This window comes from Coloeus monedula (assembly GCF_965178545.1).
Source record: "Coloeus monedula genome assembly, chromosome: 16".
Taxonomy (NCBI): domain Eukaryota; kingdom Metazoa; phylum Chordata; class Aves; order Passeriformes; family Corvidae; genus Coloeus; species Coloeus monedula.
In genome coordinates, this window is record NC_138796.1 from 1,714,645 (window position 1) to 1,736,331 (window position 21,687).

The window sequence follows — 21,687 nt, forward strand, 5'->3', positions numbered from 1 at the left end:
GGATTCACACTTTAAGATGTCTACCTGGTTGCAGTTCCTCTTCTAAGAGGTTTAAATTTGGTTATTCCCACATTAACAATCCTTCAAAAACATACTCTCCGTATAATGAATGCACTCAAATGTTTTCTTGTAAGGATTTTTTTTTTCTTCAGGTGCTAATAATCTTATTCTAGTGCATTTAGATTGTTGCAAAAGAAAACCAGTGATTCAGAATTTATTTCTGATTGTGGAATGGTTGTATTAATACTGAAAAGGGTTACAAAGAAAGGTCTCAGTTCACACTCTGTTTGACCTGTTAAAATGTTCCAGAGTATTTTTGTCAAGTGTTTGTGGGAATATTTCCCTGGAAACCTGAGAAGCTCATACAGTGCCTGTGTAATATTTGATCAATATATCTAATTGATTTTAAATACCAGGTCAGATGAATCAGTACTTTAGTGTCTGATTGCTTATGAACCACTTTTTTCCTGCTTTTTGGGTAAATGACCTTAGTAGTATTTATAAGCAGAGATTTTTGAGACATTTATTTTGGATCAAAACAATACTTTTCCATTATGCACACTTTTGGAGATCTGGATAGGCATGTAAGATGAAAGACCTGATGAAGGCAGATGTTGCTGCAGTGTTTCTAGATTCTATGATTAGGAATAAGAAATAATGAAAACATGAAAGAGAACTACTTTGACAAATTTCCAGAAGAATTTTTTTTGGTTATTCAGAGCAGCATGTGATTTTTTTGAGTACTTCCCAAGCCAAAGACTTTCTCAGAATCCTTTTTTTAAGAGTTAATGCAGATCACTGTGGTCATTTACTTGCATGTCTTATATTTATCCCTGTTCTTTGGTCTGTTCTTTTAGATGACGAATTTTTCAGTGACTCTGTCACTGCCTGTGTTCGTACACGATCTAAATATTCAAGAACAATAACCATCACAGCCACACTAAAGGGGAAGTGAATGTGGCTGTTGTACTGAAACTTAGGAGACCTCATCCTTTTCGTTAGGGTTGTTTCAGTATTTCTGGAGAAGAGCTTTCTAAAAGCAGAGAGAACCCAGACCATCCTGTGACTGCACCTGGGCATTCCACTCTCACCTGCACTCCCTGAGCCCCAGGCACTGCTGCTCTCTGCAGGCACCTGGCTCTGAGGCTGCTGCTTAAATGTGAGGGCTGTCAGTGTTAGGGAACAGACTGGAACAGGGAGAGCCTTTACAAAATCCTGGATTACATATACTGCAAATTTCCTTGATTAAATTTTTCCTTAGATTTCCTTTCCAAGGAAGGAATCAGGCCTATTTGTAGGACAGATTGGGAACCTAAAGGCAATCAGAGTTTCTGGGCATTACTGTGTGGAAGTACTGCCTGAATTCAGTGACTATGAACACAGTTTGTCTGTTTTGGAGACAAGATAATGGGGGGACTCTTTTCCTACCTTCTTCAGAATTCATTGAGAACTCCATCTTCTGTCCATGAGCAAATCACATACATTTCTTCAATAAGAACCTTCTTCAATGCCTCCTACATTAATTTAATGCAAGTCTGTTTTGTATCTCCTGGGTGCCAAGTTCCACTTGCATCATGTCATATAAGTAGTGAATATCTCACAGAACCAGGATCTGTACAAGTTTGCTCAGACAGCAAGAAACGTGTTTCTGGAATTTAACCTTCCTCTGGTCACTGTCTGTTTTATGTAGATTTGGTAAAATGAAATACTTAAGAAAAATCGTTTTACTGATGTCTTTTACAGGTGCAACTTCTATTAAACAATATCTGTATATCAAAATAGATATCACTGTTTCACGTGTGGGCTTTTAAGATCATGCATAATCAAGGACTAAATAAGCAGAATGTGGTTAGTGCACGTTGTGCTGTCAGCTTTCATCTTGGAGGCATACAGCTGTCTCTGCCACAAATGACAGACTCTTCTTGCCCTCGTTCACTGCTGAGGGGTGATTGCCTCTGCTCACATTCTATTTTTATTTGACCTGCAGCCAACTGTGTATATTCTCCATTTATTCCCTCAGACCAAACTGGACCTGGCACGACTTCTGGTCTTCAAAGCTGTGCCATTGAAAGGATTGATATGTGCCAGTGACTGTCACACTGAAAATTAAAGCCTGTTCTTGCTTGATTTTTTTATATTGATTTCTCAGTTTTAGTGTTGGATTATAAGCTAGACATTTTTATAATTTGAAAATGAAAGCGAAGAAATGCTAGAGTTGACCTTGCAGGCTAGGAGAAATCTCAAGTTGTTCTTTGGAGATGTACTTAGAGAAAGTTCAGTGTCTTTGATATAACTGCTGTAAAATATGTAGGTCTTCCTGTGATTTTCCCTAAATTTTGGTTTTCAAAAAGATCTAAAATAGAACAGAGGATGAAAGCCTACCAGGGAAACCAGCACAGTCCAACTTCAGATTTTTATGTCTGATTATAAGAAGCTGTTAGCTCAGGCAGCCTTGCTTGTCCAGCACTTATGATTTCCCCTGAGCAGGAGAAATGCTAATTAACGTTCACAGAGCTAAGACTCTTCAGCTCAATGGAGAGACTGCTTTTTATTTTTGCCTTATTTTGACTTTTCCAAACAGACCAACGTTTAACTTCACATGATAATAAATGTAGGCCAAAACCCAGCTGACATGATGATGAGACCAATTTAGCTGAGTACACAGACTAAAATGGTGTAGTCAGTGCAGCATTAGATAAGAGGTAAGGTTGTGCTCTAAGCTGAAATGCTCCTGCAGTGGAGACAAGCCCTAAGAGAAAGATGTCAGAGAGCATAGGAAGCTTACTAGGGCAGAGACTAATATGAATGAAATTAAGTGAAAGGAAAATGTAAGCTGTCAAGCCTCCTAGCTTGGGCTGTAATATGCCCTAAATAAATTTCCAAAAGATATTGCAGCATTTTAGCCAGAAAATATAAGACTGCATAAATAAATTGTTACTGATTTGCAGTGTATGTGTCTATACAGTATAAATACCATAGATCACGTTCCTGCATGGGCTGCATGTGTCTGCAGGTGGATGCTGCTTCCAAATTCATAATGTTGTGTTCTTCCAAGTCAAGGCTGGGTTCAGTCTGTTCCCCATGCAGGGAGAGTGGCTCTTGGCAGCCATTCTAATGCTGTGCCAAGGCTTCTCTTCATAACTGGTATTTTCATGAGTTGCAGTGTTATTGCCCTGTAGTTCATTAGCTTTAAATTACATTTCTTATTAAAGACAATATAGAAACAAATTTTGTTTTTTTCCTTTCCGATGGATGATTTTTGATCATTGTGTCTGAGAAATAAATCAATGTCCATAGAAAATGGCTTTTGGGAAGCAAGATTTGATAGTAATTTGAGATTTTATTAGTGATGGCTGAATTTAATTACTGGCTTGTTCCCATTAAAATTGGTAGCAACAGAATCACCAAACGTGCCTTCAAACTACCAAATATTTTGGCTGAAAATGGTTGAGTTCACAAATGTATTACATTTTTTAATTAGCAAAAGAAAGTGTATATACTATCAAAAGTAAAATTTCAGCATTTTAAGAACTTGTTTAGACATGTCTAAGCATGGATTCATGCTATGCAGATATGCTAATCATTATTTTTCAGCACATTTTAATTTACAGTGACATCACAATGTAAATGAACGTTCTAAGGTATGTTTATATTCTGTGTATTTCATGGCATAAACATTTACAACATAAGTCTGTTCATTGTTGCACACACACTAAAACCTTTGCTTTGCCAATGGCAGGCTGCTTCCCTTGCCCACCTCCCACTGCCACCTCAAACCTTACCATAACAGGGGGAATTTGAAATATGTGTAGAAGAATAAGAAAGATGATTGTGCATGATGTGCCATTTGTATATTATTGTTTTAAAAAGAAATTATTGTAGTGTATATAACAATATATTTGTAATGGAGATATTCTTTGTGCATTTTATTTCCTGAGCAATAAGAAATTGTGTCTTTCAGGCTCCTGAACAACATTTCTCTTTTTGAAAAAATATACTGTTAGGGAAGAAAAGGTTTTACATTTACAGGCTGTCTGTTTAAAAAAAATATTTTTTTTAAGTCCTAGACCACCAATTCCTCTATCTCTGCTTATATCAGAAGAAGAAGCAAGCATACTAATTCAATCCTTCTGGAGAGGTTATCGGGTAAGAGTAATCTATAATTATTTTGCTTGATGTTGAAAACTGTAGGACTGTGAAGGCCCCAGGGAAAATCCTTACATAAATTTTAAGTAGGGGATACTATAAATAGCTGCTGAGACCCCTATGGTTCATTGGCTTTGGATGTTGCTCTGCCTTATGCCTAGTGACTACAATTTTTTCATAGGCATTTATGCTGATGTAATCTCACTGTTTTCCTCAACAACAAAAAATCCACAGAAATTCGGTTTTCCAAAGTACAGTTAGCCCTGAACAATTTTCTTTCTTTAATTGAAAGTTTCTCTGGGTGGTTCTAAAGGATGAGTGTTACTTTGCTTCATGCAGGGATATGTGGGTGAGTGTGGAGATGCACAAGGAGGATTGCTGAGGTCTGTTGAGAAATAAAAGCCTACAGAATGAAGGGACAGGGAGCTGAGAGCAAGAATGAGACAGGAGATTTATGAGAGGCATGAAGGCTGTTATCCAAGGAACAGGGAAACAAAATGGCAAGCAGATGTTGTAAGGTGTACTGGTAATACAGCACTAGTGCCATTCCCAGTTTAAAGCAGGGTGCATAAAATAAATACAAAGAAAATTGTCCAATACTATTATTTTGGAGGCTAACAGCCATGCTAACCCTATGATGCTAAATAAATTGTTTTGAAAATCCTGAACAAATTCTGTCGATTTTTTTTTTAAAACTCCAATACCTTCACACCTCAGGAAGAAATGGATTTGAAATTCAGGTGACTTTGGTGAAGAAGAAATGTCTTTGACTTCCTTTATCAAAACTTGAGCTTCTAAATAGCCTCTGGATATAGCAACAATTTTGTTGTGATGGACAGTGAGACATCTCTGGATGTCAGGTGTTCTTTAAATAACAATCAGTATAAAACACTCTCAGTTAAGTTCTCTACTATTTTTAACAAGCATGAATATATAAGTGGCTCCTATAACGTGCTGTGCAGCCAGAGATGATGAAATACCTTGAAATGTTCTTCTTGACTGATGGATTTTTGTGACTCTTTCTGCTTGTTTGTTTTCCTTTCTTTTTCTTTCTTTAAACAGTGACAGCATTGAAACTAACATTCATTAGCACTGACAGTATCCTGCAGGCATCCTTACAGTGGAGGCAACCATTACCCAATAACAGTTATGTTTGCTGAACACTGCAAGGTTGCTCAGATATCTTCTGCTTCTCTGAAAGCTTGTGAAGGGCACAATCCTTCCTGGTATAGATGAACTTCAGAATTCTCACACTGGTATTTATCATTCTAAACCAATTCCCAGAAATGAGAGAAACTCTAACTATAAAAGGTAGGAGACATAAAAAATAATTCAGGCTATAAAATTAGCTATTCATGTTTTACCTTATTTGAGGTGAAAGAACATGGGGTTTTAAAAATTAAAAATCGCAAGCAGAATATAAAATAAAAATCATTAGTAACAAATTACTACATAGGGCAATGTGTTATCCTTGGGCTTGCAGATTAAGAGAACACTAAGCTTAAATGGGATTTCATCACTTTAATGATAAGTATGTCATGAAAAATTACCAAAGAATTCAGACTATTTGCTTTTAAAATAAATGGCTCAGTCAGCTAACACTGATTTAATATTAATAACCAATAGTAACTGAACATTTACAAATAATGCCTTTTTGCATTCTAAGGATATTATGGTGTCAAAATTTTCAACCCTTTTCTGGATTTTTTCATTAAACCTTGTTTTATAATTCAGATTTAGGACTTTTAAATACTGCTTTTGAAATAAAAATTTACACAGTGTGATAATCCTGGATAATGAAACATGAGCACACAGATACACTGTGATGGAGAGACAGGGTAATTCATCATTTGTCTTCTGAGACACACCTTCTGTGGACTCAGACCATTTCTTGAGGTCTTTTTTTGACCATATTGATTGAGGCAGTAGAGTTTATCTAGTTACATAACTGACTGAGCATCATGTCTTCCCTTGATACTTCACTTGTTTCTGCTACCTCCAGCTGTCTGAGCATGCCAGTATCAAAAACACATGGCAAGAAATGCAAAAATGGATCAGGCAGTAAAGGCTTTTCTATGTAAAGGGGAAAAAAAAGCTATTGGTGCAGAATATTGAGAACTCTGATAATAAAGCATGATCAAAACAGTACATTTATCCTTATCTGCAGCACATTTCAGAAAAACACTTGCTTAATTGTTGTAGTAATAATTAATGGCTGCCATCAACCAAGTCCTTGCTGTGGTCTTTCATACAAAGTCATTGATGGGCACTCTGACAATTATTTTGGGTTTAATCAAGAACTGAATTCCAGAACAAATAGCAGTGGAGAATACAGCTGCTGAGTTCTCTGAGGAGATCACAGAAAGGAAGACATCATCTTGAGAGGCTCTTTGAGGGCCAGGAGGAGCACCCAAATAAGAGTTGAGACAGCTCTGTCCTCAGAATTTTTCCTTTTCACTTCCCACCATCCTTTTTACTGAGGTTCCATTCATCTCTCACAGGCCAAGGCAGTGTTCAGATAGGTGTCAATTTTCCAACAAAAGATGATAAATTCCTTCACCCCTCTCCTGCAGAATCCTTGGTTAGTGCCACTTTTTTAATGGGGTCTTTTTAATCTTTAAAATTTGCGTAACTCTTCTAGACTAACTGTTTAAGTTTTCATTGATAGAATTTCCTCTGATGTTTCTGGGTGAACCTTTAGTGTTACCCTTATCTGTTGTGCAACATGTTCTCACCTAGCACTGAAAGCATGCTTTTTTTTTTTATTTACTAAATCCTGTAATATCCCAGAGTTGAAATTGGACAGCATTATGTAAATATTCAGTGCTATTCTATACATGTCCTTTGAACAAAAGTTAAAGACAAAAATGCTTCAGTTTTGCTTTGTATCTTGCAATGTGTAGTTGTGCTTTTGCTGTCACAGTTTTTATTGCTTTCCAGCAAGTTGTGGCTACCAGCAAAGGCTGAAACCCAGACGGTCACACAAATATTCACTGTTATTTACAGCAAGTGTAGAGTCAAGGGACTTGGGCAGGAGTGAAATCTCCCTTCAAAGCTGAGACCCCTCCAGGGAGGGCTTCAGGCATTGCTGGTCTGCAGGAGAGACACAGAAGTTGTTTGGACAAAATCCTTGACTCCCCCTTTATTTGCCTGGAGATTTTGCTGCTGATTCATGGCTTTTTGATCACGGTAGCTTTGCACTCCAGTTTCAAAGCAGGAGAACTTTCTAAGGAATTACCTCTGTGCTAAACTGTATTATAGCTATGCTAAACTATAATCTATTGAGCGTATTTGGAAGATTTTGATGAATTTTGTTACATTCCTGTCACGTGTTTTACTGCAGGTGGTGTGTCTCTGTTCGTTTTTCCTTTTTTTGGTCACTTTTCTAAAAAGACACTTTGTTCTGGGAGCTCATTTTACTGCTTGGATTTAATGCTGACTTTGGACTATTTGAGTCTATCTGCCTCTGCCTTTATCTCAGAACTCTGTATTTCACTCTATTTCACTGCACTGTCACTGGTTTATTTGCTTAGGGAGACTAAACAGAATTGACTGTACTTGCCTTTAAGAATTATTGTCTTCATTTTCCATACACAGAGATCACTTGGCCCTGTCATGGGCCCAATCCAGGTGTTACACAGCTGAAGTTGGAAATGGACACATCATGTTTTCAGAAATTTTATATTTAGGTACAGAGGTAGTAATTTCTCTATCTCCCTGCCTCTTCACTTCTGTCATTTGTATGCTTGTGTCCCAAAAGCATTCCCTTAACCCTTTCCTGTGCAGACAAACTGACTCCATGTAATAGGGAATTATTTGGTTTCTAAAAGCAGACATGGCAGCATAAAAGAAAAAAAAGTCTCTTGCAAGCCTAAAAAAATTATCCTGTGTTTTGATTATATTTTATTTTTTCAAATAGTATTTGATGGATTTAATAAAAAATTATCTTATTTTTTTGTATAGCTGAAGATATCACTAGTATCTGTAACTTCTTTAATTTTTAAAATTTCATAGCAACCTTGTAAGAAATCCTTATAACTCTTACAGAAGATATTACAGAACTCTATCAGTATAATGGGAAATTATTGGAGGTCTAAGAGGTATCTGATCTCAAGTCACTGAGTAAAAGTCTTGGCTGTTTTTATTGATCGAGTAACCTTGTATTGTATTTCTGCTCTGCCAGTGCCTGAAACAGAGCAAGTCATCATCTCCTAAGTGGATTGAAAAGTGCTGTGGGAGTTCAGCTACTGTTTGCTGCATTCTTAGCTGCACCACAGAGGAGAAATTCTGGGTGGAAAGAATACTTTTGATAAATAATTTATACTGTTTTCTTTAAGGTTTGGGTTTTTTTACAACTAGTGGAAAACTAAGTCGTGCTCTTTTGCTCTGTGTGTATCTTAGCAAAGTGGGAGAAAAGCAGAGTGTAATGGAGAAGATAGAGTATATATATATATAATAGAGTTCAAATCACAGAGCAAACTCTTCACCATATCCTGTAAGAATACAATAAATACAGTTTTATTGAGAAATTTTCTAGAGAACTAAGTAGTTATCTTCCTGCAAGTAACTACACCAGTACAAAAACAATACTAGAAAAATTCAACTTACATCTAAGTGAAATCAAGGCCTTTGACTATTGTAATTTTTTGTGGAAGCAGAATTATGCCTTTCATGGGGTGATTGACTGGCAAAGAATAGATACCATGTAAGGCAGTCCAATTACTTTAAATAGCAGATTAATGGCTCTCCTGTTTGTGAAGATTGTGTGGGTGGGATTGCCAGTCAGCCTATTTGCAGCTGGTGGCAGGTGTGAATCAGGTTGATGGAATAAATTTTCTTCTGTATGACCCTTCATGGTCCTCGTCTGCTCTATTATTTTGGTCAGTGGGTTGGTTTTATAGTGTTGTGCTTTTCTAAAGGCACTAATACCCTTCAGCATAAGGCTTTAAATTTTAATTAACTCAAAGAATTAGCATCTCACTGCAATCTCATTCTCAGGAGTCCTTGGTAATCAAAGTGATCCCCTAATAGACCTATTTATGTTTTCAATTGGATTTGTCAATTATGTGGATTTTATTTCTGTGTAAGCTGAAAACTGTAAACCTCTGGGATTGTGCTTCTACCTCAGGCCCAGCAAAAAGGATGGCTGTCTTGTGAAAAAACTGTACCCTCATCCTGGGTAACACAAAGGTATATGATTTTAGTTTTCTTTTCTGCTTCCCCTGTCACAGGTGCGTTGTGATAGTGAAATACAAGAGCTACGTCAGTGGCAAAAGAAGTTGAGAGAGGAGAGACACATTAATAAGATAGTGAAAGAATTCTGGACTAAGCAGGAAGCCAAAGGTAAGTGAATTAAATTGTGGGGTGTTTTGGTTGGTTGGTTTTTTTTGTTTGTTTATTTGTTTTTACACGGTGTTGAATTTTTATACTTTGAGTTGTGTTAAAAAATAGGCCACACAGTAGGACACCAATCCCGAGAGAGAAGGTAATGTCTGGTGGAAATGCTTGGCTGTGTCTTTACAGTCACTACTTATTCCACTTTAGTTGCCTGTGCAGCTGAAAGCAGCAGTGAAAAATACAATATAGGGCCAAAATTCAATAATTTCAGAAGACTATTACAATTTACTGGCAGAGTATTTCCTAGGGCAGGATTAGACATCTACCAGCTACTCATCATGTAAATGCTGATTTTTACCAGATGGGTTGTAGTACAGTTCTTCTGAACTCTGGGATTTCTATCTGGTAAATATTCTATTGGCATTTTCCTATAGTTATTTACAGCAGAACTTGGCCTGTATAGTTCTAAAAAAAAAAAGAAGAAAACAAACCCAAACAACCTAAAAAATTGCCAAGGGAAATAAGGCCAGATTGCTTCAAGAACTAGCACTGTAATATGTTATTTTTTTGCCCTGTTTGTGGAGAAGGCTTTACTGACAGGGCCAGGTTACCATTCACTTAGGCACAGAGGTTTAATTGTGATTATTTGCCCAGCCTCTTTGTCTGCTAATGCAGGATTCACTAGCTCCTCAACCAGTCTGCATTTTAGCAGCCTCTGTGGGCTGACTCAACCCTGATGCACAGGGGAAGTGCCCTGCACAGCCAGGGCAGAAGGTGTGAGGCTGTTCAGGGGTGGAGGAGGGCAGGTGGTGGTGTGGCAGTGAGCACTGTGTGCCCTGCACTCCGAGGGCACAGGTGTGTTCTCACATGGCCAATCTTTGCCCTGAACTACAGGGGAGTGATAATTTTAGTGATAGGAGTTTGTTGCAAGGGCTATGTAGATTCTCCAAACATTTATTTATATTTATGTTGCAGGTTTAATCTATGAAAGATTAGGTTTTATTTACCAATCCATGAAATTGCCTAAGGGATATTTTATAGCTGAAAATAATGAATTCTGAGGAACAAAATCATACATCACAAGAGGGGAAAACTGTGTTTATGTGTGTGTATTTATATGGGGTGTTCATATGCAGTAAGGGAAGTAGAATTCTTGGTTTGAGTAGCTTGGACCTAGAAGGTTAAATCATGTAGTAACAGTGCACAAGAATGATGAAAAGATAAAATCAGTGAGATATTAAGTTGTCTTCCAGCAGACTTGACTGACATATAAAGAAAATACTGGCAGAGCAACCAAGGTTTCCTTCAAGTGGGATTTCACAGCCTCTCTACTACAGTCTATTATGAGTTTACTTGGTAAAAAAATGTAGGCATCTTTTTATTTTTTAAAGAAAACGCATATGTATGTGGGTTTGAATATCTGAAAACAGTGGATTCAAATTTCCTATAGTAAAATTATTCTCATTATAAATGTAAAACATAAAAGATGACTTTTTCTTTTTGTAATACATGGTCCATTCTGTCAGTGTTAATTGTTGGAAAATTGCATTCCTGGAGATAATGATAGAGGTTGACCTAGCAGGCTTGCTAATTGCTTTTAAGCAATTGCAATTTAATGTTTGTGGCTTGGACTCTGTTTTCAATTTGTTAATATTTAAATCATCTCATCAAGGCATGTTTTTTCACACATTCCATTGTCCACGAGACCAGTAAGAGATGCATGTTTCCCACTTCTAAGAAATAAACCTATATATTCACACCAATGTGAAAAAGGATGAAGATGATATTAGACTATTAGTCATAGTTTGCAGTCTTCCTGCATCTAAAATCTTAAAGGTGAAAATTACAAGTTCATTTTCAGAGGACATGGTGAACCCATTCCCAAAATGCTGCAACTAAGAAAAATAGGGGCTAAGGGTGGACTGTGTCATTTGACAGTTAAATTGATTAAAAAACTCCTGTGTCTGAAGAAATTTAATCTTTCTATAAACTATACTTCAGTTGTTTTGGAGACTTATGTAGTGATAAGACTTCCTTTGCCAATTGTTTCAAAAGGACAAACAAATTTCCTTTTAATCACTCTCACAGAGCTTTCCTGTCATCAAATCATTTATTTTAGGACTCTAGGACACACAGCTGTTTTACCACTTCAAAGAAAGTTCCAAAATTGCTCCTTTTCGTTTTTCTTAAACCAGTATAAGTTTATATTGCTTATATCACATCAGCTTTCAATATTATCACCCTGTTTCTGTAATTTCTCAGCTGAGTGCTGTTAAGTTAATTTAAGAGTATCCACACATCAAATAGCCTTGGGGCCCAGACAGATGGCTGTTTGGAAACAGCTGTACTAGTTTGAGAAGTTACTGTCCGGGGGTTTTCATTATCAATCTCAGCTGTGATGCCATAATTCATTTTGTTAGTGCTCCAGCTGCTCTTATTTCTGCTCTTATTATCCTGCTGTTGATTAGTGTCGTTAAACCCTATTTCATTATAAAGTCAGCAAGGTTAGTTTAACTGCTTTTACCAGTGATTCCATCCAACCCAGCTGACTTCATGCTGAAATGGATTGTGAACACTCACACAATAATGAATAGCATAACACAACTACTTTTTAGCCTTGTCTTTCTATGCATTTTGTTTAACTGAATTCTTTAATTCGGTTAACTCAATTAATCCCCTTTCATTAAACCACTGAACTCTTTGTATTAAGCAGACAAAGCATTTATTGTTACTGAAAACTCAGATATCACAAATAAAGCATTACAATTCGTGGTCAAAGGAAAAAAAAGTAACATTTTAAAGTAGATACAGCATTTTATTACGAAATTAACCACATTAAGAAAAATAATAAAGGGTCTCTTTGATTTGTATATAACTAACTCTGTTTATTAGATGCTGTAAACAGTGTTGAATCTAACTGTAGGGGATGAATGGTGAGCTGCCAAACAGCTCTTAGAAAATGATGACTCGAGCAGTAATGTGATTCTATTGACACTACTAGAAAGATCAGCATACCTTCCATGGAAATATCAGCCAAAGACTCAGTTAATGTGAGCTAACAGGCAGAGCCTGCTTTGTTGGGACTTTCAGCACAATGCTATGTGTACCTTATTGCAAGGGTATGTTCTAGGTAAAAACATAATTTTATGAAAGTGTGTTTGTATATGATACTTTAAAAAAAAGATAGTAAGAAGACATTGAAATGTAAATTGATAGTAATTAACAAATCCAAAGGAATTCTTAATTTCTTTTTCTGGTTTCAGAAAGTGTGTTAAAACATGCCCATTAATTTTGAGACAAACAGTTGAGTTTTCATTAGAACAACACCGGAATGAAATACTTCTGGAGGGTCCTTTCTTTTTCAAGTAGAGACCAAAAGTCTCATTTTTATAGGGTGATCCAGCAACTTCCCCATTAGGAAGGCAGCCCTGTGCTTCCTTGGCCAAGGCTTCTGCCGTGCCCCTCTTCCCTGGCAGTGGCACTCGTGGCTTCACGGTGCGTGAACGGCTCCTCCGCTCTGCTCCGCTGCCCCTCGGGAGGCTTTTCTGCTGCATCAGCCTGATAAACTGACTTACCCAGTAGTGACACAGTCCTTACATGCAGCAGAGGGGAAATGGTGCACCAGTAATGCAGGGAAGGAGAAGTGCCCAGCTGTGATGGGCACTCAGTGTCAGAGGAGCCGCTGTGCCCTGTGAAGCCGCGGCCACGCTCGCTGCGGGGTTTGTAGGCAGGGCTGTGATGGTGCCTCATGTGAACCACTGACTTTCCCCTGCTTCACAGCATGTTAAACATTTCTATCTTTTCCTCTAAAATTCTTTAGTCTTCTCTCAGTCTCTCTTTTATACTCTTTATTGTTAGTTATGCAAAGTGCTCTAGGATAGAAAGTGTGAAAACTGCATGAGAATTACTTTATGCATTAATAGCACCTTGCAGGACTGTTGACCTCTTTTAATGCATATGCTGGCAAAATTTCTTTTTGAGTGCAAAGAAGAAATTGTGTTCCTTTCAGCATATACCCAGGATCATAAAGCTACAGCATTCTTGGCTGACATTTTATTTGCTATACTGCTCCACTGCTGTGTAAAATTACACTCCACAAAATGATCTATATTTAAAGTATGACAGTCCTTACTGTCTGAACAATTTCAGACTGAAAATGTAGAGATAAGCATAACACTTAAGACTCACTTTAGTGGCTCACAGCTTTAGACTTGTAGGGAGAAAGAATTTTCTCTAATATAGCACAACTGATGGGATAAATTTGTTCCAGAATTTTTTACAGAATTAAAAAATTGTTTGCCTTCTACAGAAAATACAGTTAATTTAAACCCAACCTGTACAGAATGTGAGTGAATAGCAGATTGTGGTTCTGAGCACTGCTTTGTGCAGATTTAGTAGTGATGGGACAGCACTGGAAATGAAAAAGTGTCTGTCCTACAGTGAAAGGAATTTGAAAAATATTTAACTTTTTAATGAAAATACTAAAATCTTCATTCATCACTTATGTGAACAAAACACTTTGCTGACACTGTTGCAATGGTTACTTCTCTGCTGTTGGAAAGACTGTTGCTGCTGTTACACAAGCAGCACTTTCAGCTATGATAGGTCCTAAGGGCATTATTTTCTTCTTCTTATCTACATAAAATTGGTAAAATTTTAGTTTTAAAAGGCAGTGTTCTTAGGGAACATAATAAAAGGAATATTCCTGGTTTTATAGCAATACCAATTGTGACCCTATTAGCTGGCAGCTCTTAGGAATCAACCATAGTCTGGGCTTTGCAAGGCACTTGTGTAACAGAGAAAGCACAGTGTGGAAAATCTAGTTAAATCAAAATAAGACAGAAAGTAATCTTCACAGCAAGTGAGGGGGGTGATTTCCAGATAAAGGAGGGAATATTCTTCTACATTCCATTCAATTTTCAAGCTGTATTTTTCCTTTGGCAGTAGAAGTTATTACTCACCTATCTGGAGAGATTTTTAAAATACTTCTTTCATAGCAATAATCTTTTCCCTTGGGAAGATGCATCCAGCAATACTCTGAAGAACTCAAAATTTAGGTGTTCTGGAAAATCCTTGCAAATGTGAGTGAGATACGAGGGAGAACAGGCTGCATATTTTAGGAGTGCTAGAGCAGGAACAGATGCACAGTGTCAAGCAGCAAGGAAATGCAGTCACTCACTCCTTATACAGCTGTGATGTCTCCACCTGAATGATGAGGAAGGATTCAAAAGCTTAATATCAAGTTAAGCTGAGCAGGAGAAGTCTAGTCTGCATACTTTTGAAGGATGCCTGTATGCAATCGTATCACATCAAAGTAGAATTAATTGAAGAAGAGAAAAATGTAAAATTCAGAACCCAGAAAAAAATGGCTACATTGTGAAACTTCTTTAAATTCATTCCATAAACACCCTTAGTATTGGGGCCATAAATGAAGTTACAGCCACATGCATGTTTGCAGGACTGAGTCGTTTCCCAAAGAAAATATTGAAAAGAGGATATATTTATAAATGGGGAAATCTTACACTAGGCTTAAAAAATATTTAAAATTACTGTAGGTAATATTGTTGGATTAGGAAAAGGCATAGTCTGAATAGCTAATGGATTTCTTAAAGACTGCATCTCTGTGGTTTATTTAGGAAAATTCAGCCCTGTAAAATGTAAGGAATTACTCCGTTTTTTTGAGAGTTTCTTTCTCCCCCCGCCACCCATTTCACCAAGGGTGGTTGAAATAATTGAGGAAGATTTTAAACAAAATAATTTGTTGCTAATTTCATTTGCCCTCCTTTTACTGCAGCTGTAATTCTTTAATTAATCTCATAATGGAACTCTTGTAAGTGATGACCTCCTCATATTCAATGGTTTTACATTTTTAATCTGTTCTATTATATAACATTTATATACACACACAATATATATTAAGATCTTTATGTTGAATGTATTTCTTCTAGTAATTTGGTTTCAAACTAAGCTTTATAAACAGGTTAAAAGTGGAAGGCTGCTTGCTGTTAGTAGGACACTGCACTTTTAAAAGAATTTCACTCCTTTTTTTTAAAGTATTTCTGTATTTACAGTATTTGGCTTTTTCTTTCTGAAAGCAAAAGTGCTGCAGTCAAAATGGTTTAAAATGGGGGCATAGATATGATTGCTTTTGATTTAAAAGCACATGTATAAAATTTGACTTACATGGAAGACCTTAAAATTTCCTTTTTTTTTTTTAAGAAACAAAAAAGAAAATCAAAGAACAAAGCAGTACTGAAGGCCGAGTACGTGGTGGTGGTTTTCATCAAGCCTAATTCAAAATGCTTGAGATGTTTCTGAAAGTTTAATCTTGGCACTAACAGCTGAGAATGTAGTGATAAAAGTCATAAGACTCAGGATACAGAATCCAATTTATTGGTCCACACCCTGGACTCAGACATCTTTGAAAATTTATAAAGATTACAGTAACATTTAATTTCTGAAACTATGCTGGGAATGTTTGAAAAAATAAAAAGGAAAGATGATCATTTAGATAAACTACAGCATGTGATGATCTGAACAGTGCTTACACAGGCACAGCAGTGGGTCTGTGAGCACAAGTCTGAACTAATCCTCCAGTACCAAAGCTGTATTTTCACTCATCACTCTGCAGTTGCTAATAATGATCTGTAGTAGAAAAAAAGGACAATTGCAATTTGGCAATTTTTCTGTGATTATACAAACATCTTTTCTTTGGTTTTGTTTTTTTGGGTTTTTTTTGTTTTGTTTTTTAAAGGGGAGCAGAAATTCTTCATGGGTTCTGCAATCTTGTTTCCTTTTTCTGCTTTTAACCTTAACAGTGAAAAACACTGGAGCATTTTTATTGAAAATGCTGGTGGTGTATTTTGTAAGCCATTTAGATAAGCAAACCCCAAATTTTTATTTATAGGTATGGGATGTGCTAAAAGCCTGAAGAAAAGGCTGCCACCAACTGAAAAATAAAGCCTCCAAATAGTCCTGCAGCAAAACTAGATTTGAGACTCTTGGTTTAAAAAAAGAAGGGGAGAAGTGGGGCAGGGAAAGAAAGACCACAAGCTGTTAGGGGAGTCTTAAAACACAACTCAGAATTCAAAGGAGGGGGTGACAGATTGCAGACCACAGGAGCTGCTTGCCCTGACTCCCTTTAAGCCCTCCCTGTGGCATCCATCACCCAGGTGTCTTTTCCAATGTAACAGTCTGTTTTCTTACCTGGTGCTTTGTTTTAGTCTGTGCAAGAGTTTAAATCTGGTAACTTTGCAGAACCTATCACATTTTGCAAGTCGGAATCATGTCAGAAATAAGAGGGGCTAATGGGTATAAATGCAGTTTTCATGAAGCTGCCCAGCAAATCTGGAATTCTGGGTTTCTGCCTGTAAATCCCCAAATGCTTTTAGCTGGGGACCTGCCACTCTGGAATGATTTCCATTTCTGGTCAGTTCTTTCTGTTTTCATCGTTCTCTTTTTCTGTCTTGACTACTTACATTGAAAAATACTGCATTCATCAGATGCTCTGGAGATGCACTGGTTGCCTTCATTCTGGATTTTCTTCTCTCAGTCCAGGGTTGTGTTCCATAAAGTGTTGTGTTTCTGTGGCTGTTCTCTTCATAAATCTCAGGTCATTGAATGATTTGGAGGACACTTGAATAATTGTAAGCAATAGTCTCCAGTACCTCTAATTCTCTGTAGTTTTTTCTCTTCTAACTCAGGTGTTCATGTCAGTTGTTGATCTACTTTAATACTTGTATCTTCCCATATTTCTTTTCTTTTTGTACATCTTGAATTGTAAAAATGCCATTCAAATATATTCTAATGAATTCTGAGTCTTTCTGTCAAAATATGAGGAAAGCAATGGTCCATTGCACAAACAAATTCTGCTAGAGATCTTTCAGCCCTTATTTCCTTTATGCATCTGAATGTTGGTGTTTGGAAGTCTCCTGTATGTCAGCTCTTGCTTTGCTAATCTGATCCTAACTGAATTAAAAAATGCCCTGAAACTTTTTGTCCTCTACAGTCATGAAAGAAAGACTAAGCAATTGGCAAGCTCTGCTCCTCATTTGGAGAATTAGGTTTGTCCTGTCACATTTTAAAATCCATCTTGCAGAAGCCTCTTCTGCCGAGTGATCCTCTGACAGTTCCATTTCAGATTCATGTTTCGCAGGAGTGTCCATGGGCATAATTTCCATTTTATCATTTGTTTGTTTAATGTATCTGTATTCAATAGATCATTTTCCTATCACTAGTGACTAAGTATTTCCTGGAGTGAAAGGTTTCACTAATAATTGTATACAGGCAGGCTTCCAATAGTAAGAGGCTAAAATTATAAACACTTTATAAAAAAACTGTCTCTTTAAAAGTCAGGTCTTATTTCAGCAAGATTGCTGGTGGCTCCAATTTCATGTTCAGGCTTCTTTGGCATTTCATTGGGAGGCTAGGGTGAAACTCCTTTCTATATATATATTTTACTCTAAGCCCCTGCTAATAAGTTATTCCAATAGATTTTCTTTAATGGATTTTCATCTTCTTATAGTCTGAGTCTATAGTATCTTTCATTACTGTTTTCAACTGTTTAAATTACTAAATGCAGTCCTTGGAGCTCTATGAAGAAGTGCACTCTATTGAAAGTGTGGTTGTATAAACCTTTCATAAGCTACTGTCACAAGCCAGCTGTGTTACACAGTAGTGCACAAAGTAGGTCATAGTTTATTCATTGTTATGCTGAAACAACCAAGTGTCAAACCAGAACATCAGTCCTGTACATTAAGATGAAGGAAAATGATGTCTGCCATCCAAATTAGATGTTAAGGATGTTTGAACTTAGTGCTTATATAAATAGGACAAAAGCCAGTCCTCAGACAGCTACAATACTTGCAGATCTTTTAATTTTCCCTTCTCAGGAGCTAATGAACAGTAAACCCAGACACTTTCCAGTGCTTCCCTTAGCCATCATCTGTGCCTCTGTGTTGCAGCACATACATGATAAACTGTGTCAAATGAGCTGCATTCCCAAGGAACGTGGCAGACCAAGCAGTAGATGCCTTTATTGTAGTAGGAATAGCAGATCAAAAATAGCAATTAACAGTTGTGCTCCTCAAGAACAGCCCCCACCTCACCTCCAAAGAAAGTTATCACAGTCCCCACTAGTGCTTATTATTGCAGTGGTGCCTATAGTGTCCTGTAATTTAGAACGTGCATGTGACTAAAGCATAGTTTAATCAGATTTTCTCACTATTAAAAACTAAGAGTAAGGAGTAAAAAGACTGAAAAATACAGTAAAGAGACTGAAACATAGTGCTAGCAAGTTAAACTGTTCTGTCCATATGACCTATTCAGGTAGAAATACCAGTACTAGAAGAAATAAGTGAGATGTGAGATTATATTTTTTTCTTAACTTACACAGTTACGGCACTTAAGGGCCTCAGTTCCTCTGTGTCTCAGGACTTCAAACAGGAGCTGATGTTTTAAAAGTGCATGAAATACTGATCATGCTGCCAATGAGCATGATTGTGTTAATTCTAATATTGCACCTCCTTAAATTAGGCATTCTCTGTAGATGATTTTCATACACTCAGTTACACAAACACCTTGGGATTTCAAGTGCTTATAATTTTTATGAATCCAGCCTTCTGTGAGAACAGTTTCCTTGGCATTGCCCTGAGACTGGCAGCAGTTCACAGTTGCAATCCCCACTGTGTAAATGGCATCCTGGGGCAGTTTGTTCTGCCCAGTGATGTCCATACACCTTTCCCCAGCATGCAGGAAAGCTCAGCAGAGAAACAGGAATGGTGTCCAGTGCAGCAGAATCTCAGCTGTGCAGTGGTGAGAGCTGGCCCTGCACCACTGCACACAGCGACCGCGGGCACGGAGGGATGAAACGGGAACAGTGCTGCTCAGGTCCAGCTTTTAATACTTTCTAAAAGCAGCTGAAAACTGAAATGGCTCTCTCCCTCTGCTGAAAGAATGATAGGACTTCTAAAACTGAAATGGTTAAAACTCAGCATAAGGAATGGCACAGCTGTGAGCCAGGTTGTTGATGTTGACATTTACACCATTCGTTGCTTTTAGATTTGTGTTGTCTGAAAGAAACGGGCTGGATTATCAGGTACTGGAACTTGTTCTAAACATCTTCCTTGGGCATTTTAAAATATTTTAAGCAAGCTAGTTCTGTGTGAGGTGTCACAGCCTGAAAAATGCATTTCTCCAATGGAGATTTCTACTGAAAAAACGTAGCCAGGCAGCTTTGTTCTCCATCTTTCCAGGTTATCTGAATCCTGAGGACATCTTACTTTTCTATCTGCATAAGAAGCAAGTATATGTCAAAAACTATTTACATAACTGCCTGAAATCCAGATTTATGCTGACAGCCTGTGCTTCCTGCTTGGTGTGATGTGATTGGAAATTGTTATGCTTAAGTAACACAGGTTATGATAAGACATGGACACTACTGACTGAAAGCACTGCTAGCAGATACCTAGAACACCCGCTCATTTTAATGTGAAAGTGTGTGAGCCCTAAGGTTCCTGAGTGTTGCAATTTTTATTAAATATTTGCAAAGGTGAGCCTCATCACATCAAGGAATATTAGATAAAATTCAATGCAATAGAAAGTATTTTGTATACAGGACACTCGTAGTCATGTGGGATATTAAATCCACTCTTGATTTTTGTCCTTAACAGCTGTACAAACAGAAGCCCTAAAATCCAGAAGGATCTAGTGCCATCGAGGCACTGGGCCTGTGTTGCCTTGACCATTGTAAAACAGGGTTTATCCTGCTGCTGCAGTCTCATTTGGGGTTTCTAAGGGATTGCTGTGTCCCTCCTCATACAGCACTTTTCCTGTATGCTTTCTGTGAGCTGAGATCCTCCAGGCTGGGAGCACACTGAGCACCTTAAATTAGCACATGGGCCTGCTGCAGCCCAGCATTCCTTGTATGTATCAAGAGGATTTTGTTTGCTGGTTTTCAGTTGCATGCCTTGGAAGGGTAACTAAACTCTCCTGAAACAGTATGGACAAAATGGGATTTTTTGGGGATTATTTGGCTTTCTTTGCATCCAGCATAGCTTTTATATATAAATTTTCCAACAAACTTGCTTGATGTAAAAAGTGTATAGTACAGATGCATCTTCTGAAGTGTAGGAAATAAAAAGCAGATTTTTTTAAGTTGAAAGGCAGTTCGTAAAATTTTAAAGTATCAAAACCAGAATAAGATAGCTAAAATCACAGGAGTACAATGAGGAACCAGACTGTTGTATCAGCAGAAGAAAAACATTAGGTTAATCTGTATTACAGCATTCTGAAAGAATACAGAGCTTTGAAAACAGCTTTCACTAGGGGGTGGGACATTTTACTTTTATGTAGAGCTTTTGTTCATTTAGAATTGTTTACTCCAGCAAGCAACCCTGTGCTCTTTGTTTGACTGATTTTTCCCATTTGGCAGACCCTTTGCAATCACATGGATAACATTCTTCTTTCCACTGAGACATAGAAAAACTATTCTTTATTGACCTTGCTTGTTGTCCTAAATGACAAAAATATATTTATATACTAGGTGAACTGTATGATTTCATCACTGACTTTTAAGTGAAAATTCTTCAAAGCAAAAACCTCAAAGAGCTGCTTTCAATTTTTCTTTTTTAAACAATCCAGTGACTTCTTACTAGCAAACAGCTCTGCCCTCAGCTACACATGCCCAGTTCCCACAGCTGGCACAGAGAACCATGTGCAAGTATCTGAGTGCTGAAGCTGTGTCAAAACACGAAAAAAAACCACCATACAAAGAAGAAATATGCTTTTTGGGCTGGGCAGGGGATTTTTATTTATTTCTTGAACAACAGAGTAATTGCTGTGCAAGTATGGATGTTTTCTTTTTTGTTTTTCTGCCTGTTAATTTTTTTTTTTTTTTTGGTATGGTTGCAGTGAGAAGAAAATCAGAAGAGCTGGACAAACATACACAAAATCCTTCAACATCTCAATTTTAGTTTCCTCACTAAAACTGCAAAGCACAGAGCTCATGGACTTTGTGATACTGATTTAGAAACTCTCTTAGCATTAAAGCCTTTACTTTTGCATGTGAGGTAAATCAAAGGCAGATTATGTAAGGACCCAGCATGCCAAGACAAAATTCAGTCTTAGTCTAAGTGAGCACAATTCTGTTAAAACAGATGGAATGGTGCACATCTAGCCAAAAATGTTGAATCTGTGTTTATCTTG

The 21,687-nt window shown here is 37.3% G+C and overlaps 1 protein-coding gene across 1 annotated transcript in view; it reads left to right on the forward strand.

Annotated features, from left to right (window-relative positions):
* The window catches only part of IQCK (IQ motif containing K), a gene marked incomplete at both ends in the record, with an annotated part of 36,198 nt that extends 14,743 nt beyond the window's left edge, over positions 1-21,455 (forward strand). Inside the window, 3 exons of the mRNA XM_082292081.1 lie at positions 4,062-4,146; positions 9,378-9,489; positions 21,394-21,455. Of these exons, the coding sequence (XP_082148207.1) occupies positions 4,062-4,146; positions 9,378-9,489; positions 21,394-21,455 (259 nt within the window). The remainder of the gene's footprint in view (positions 1-4,061; positions 4,147-9,377; positions 9,490-21,393) is intronic.
* Between the last annotated feature and the right edge of the window lie 232 nt (positions 21,456-21,687).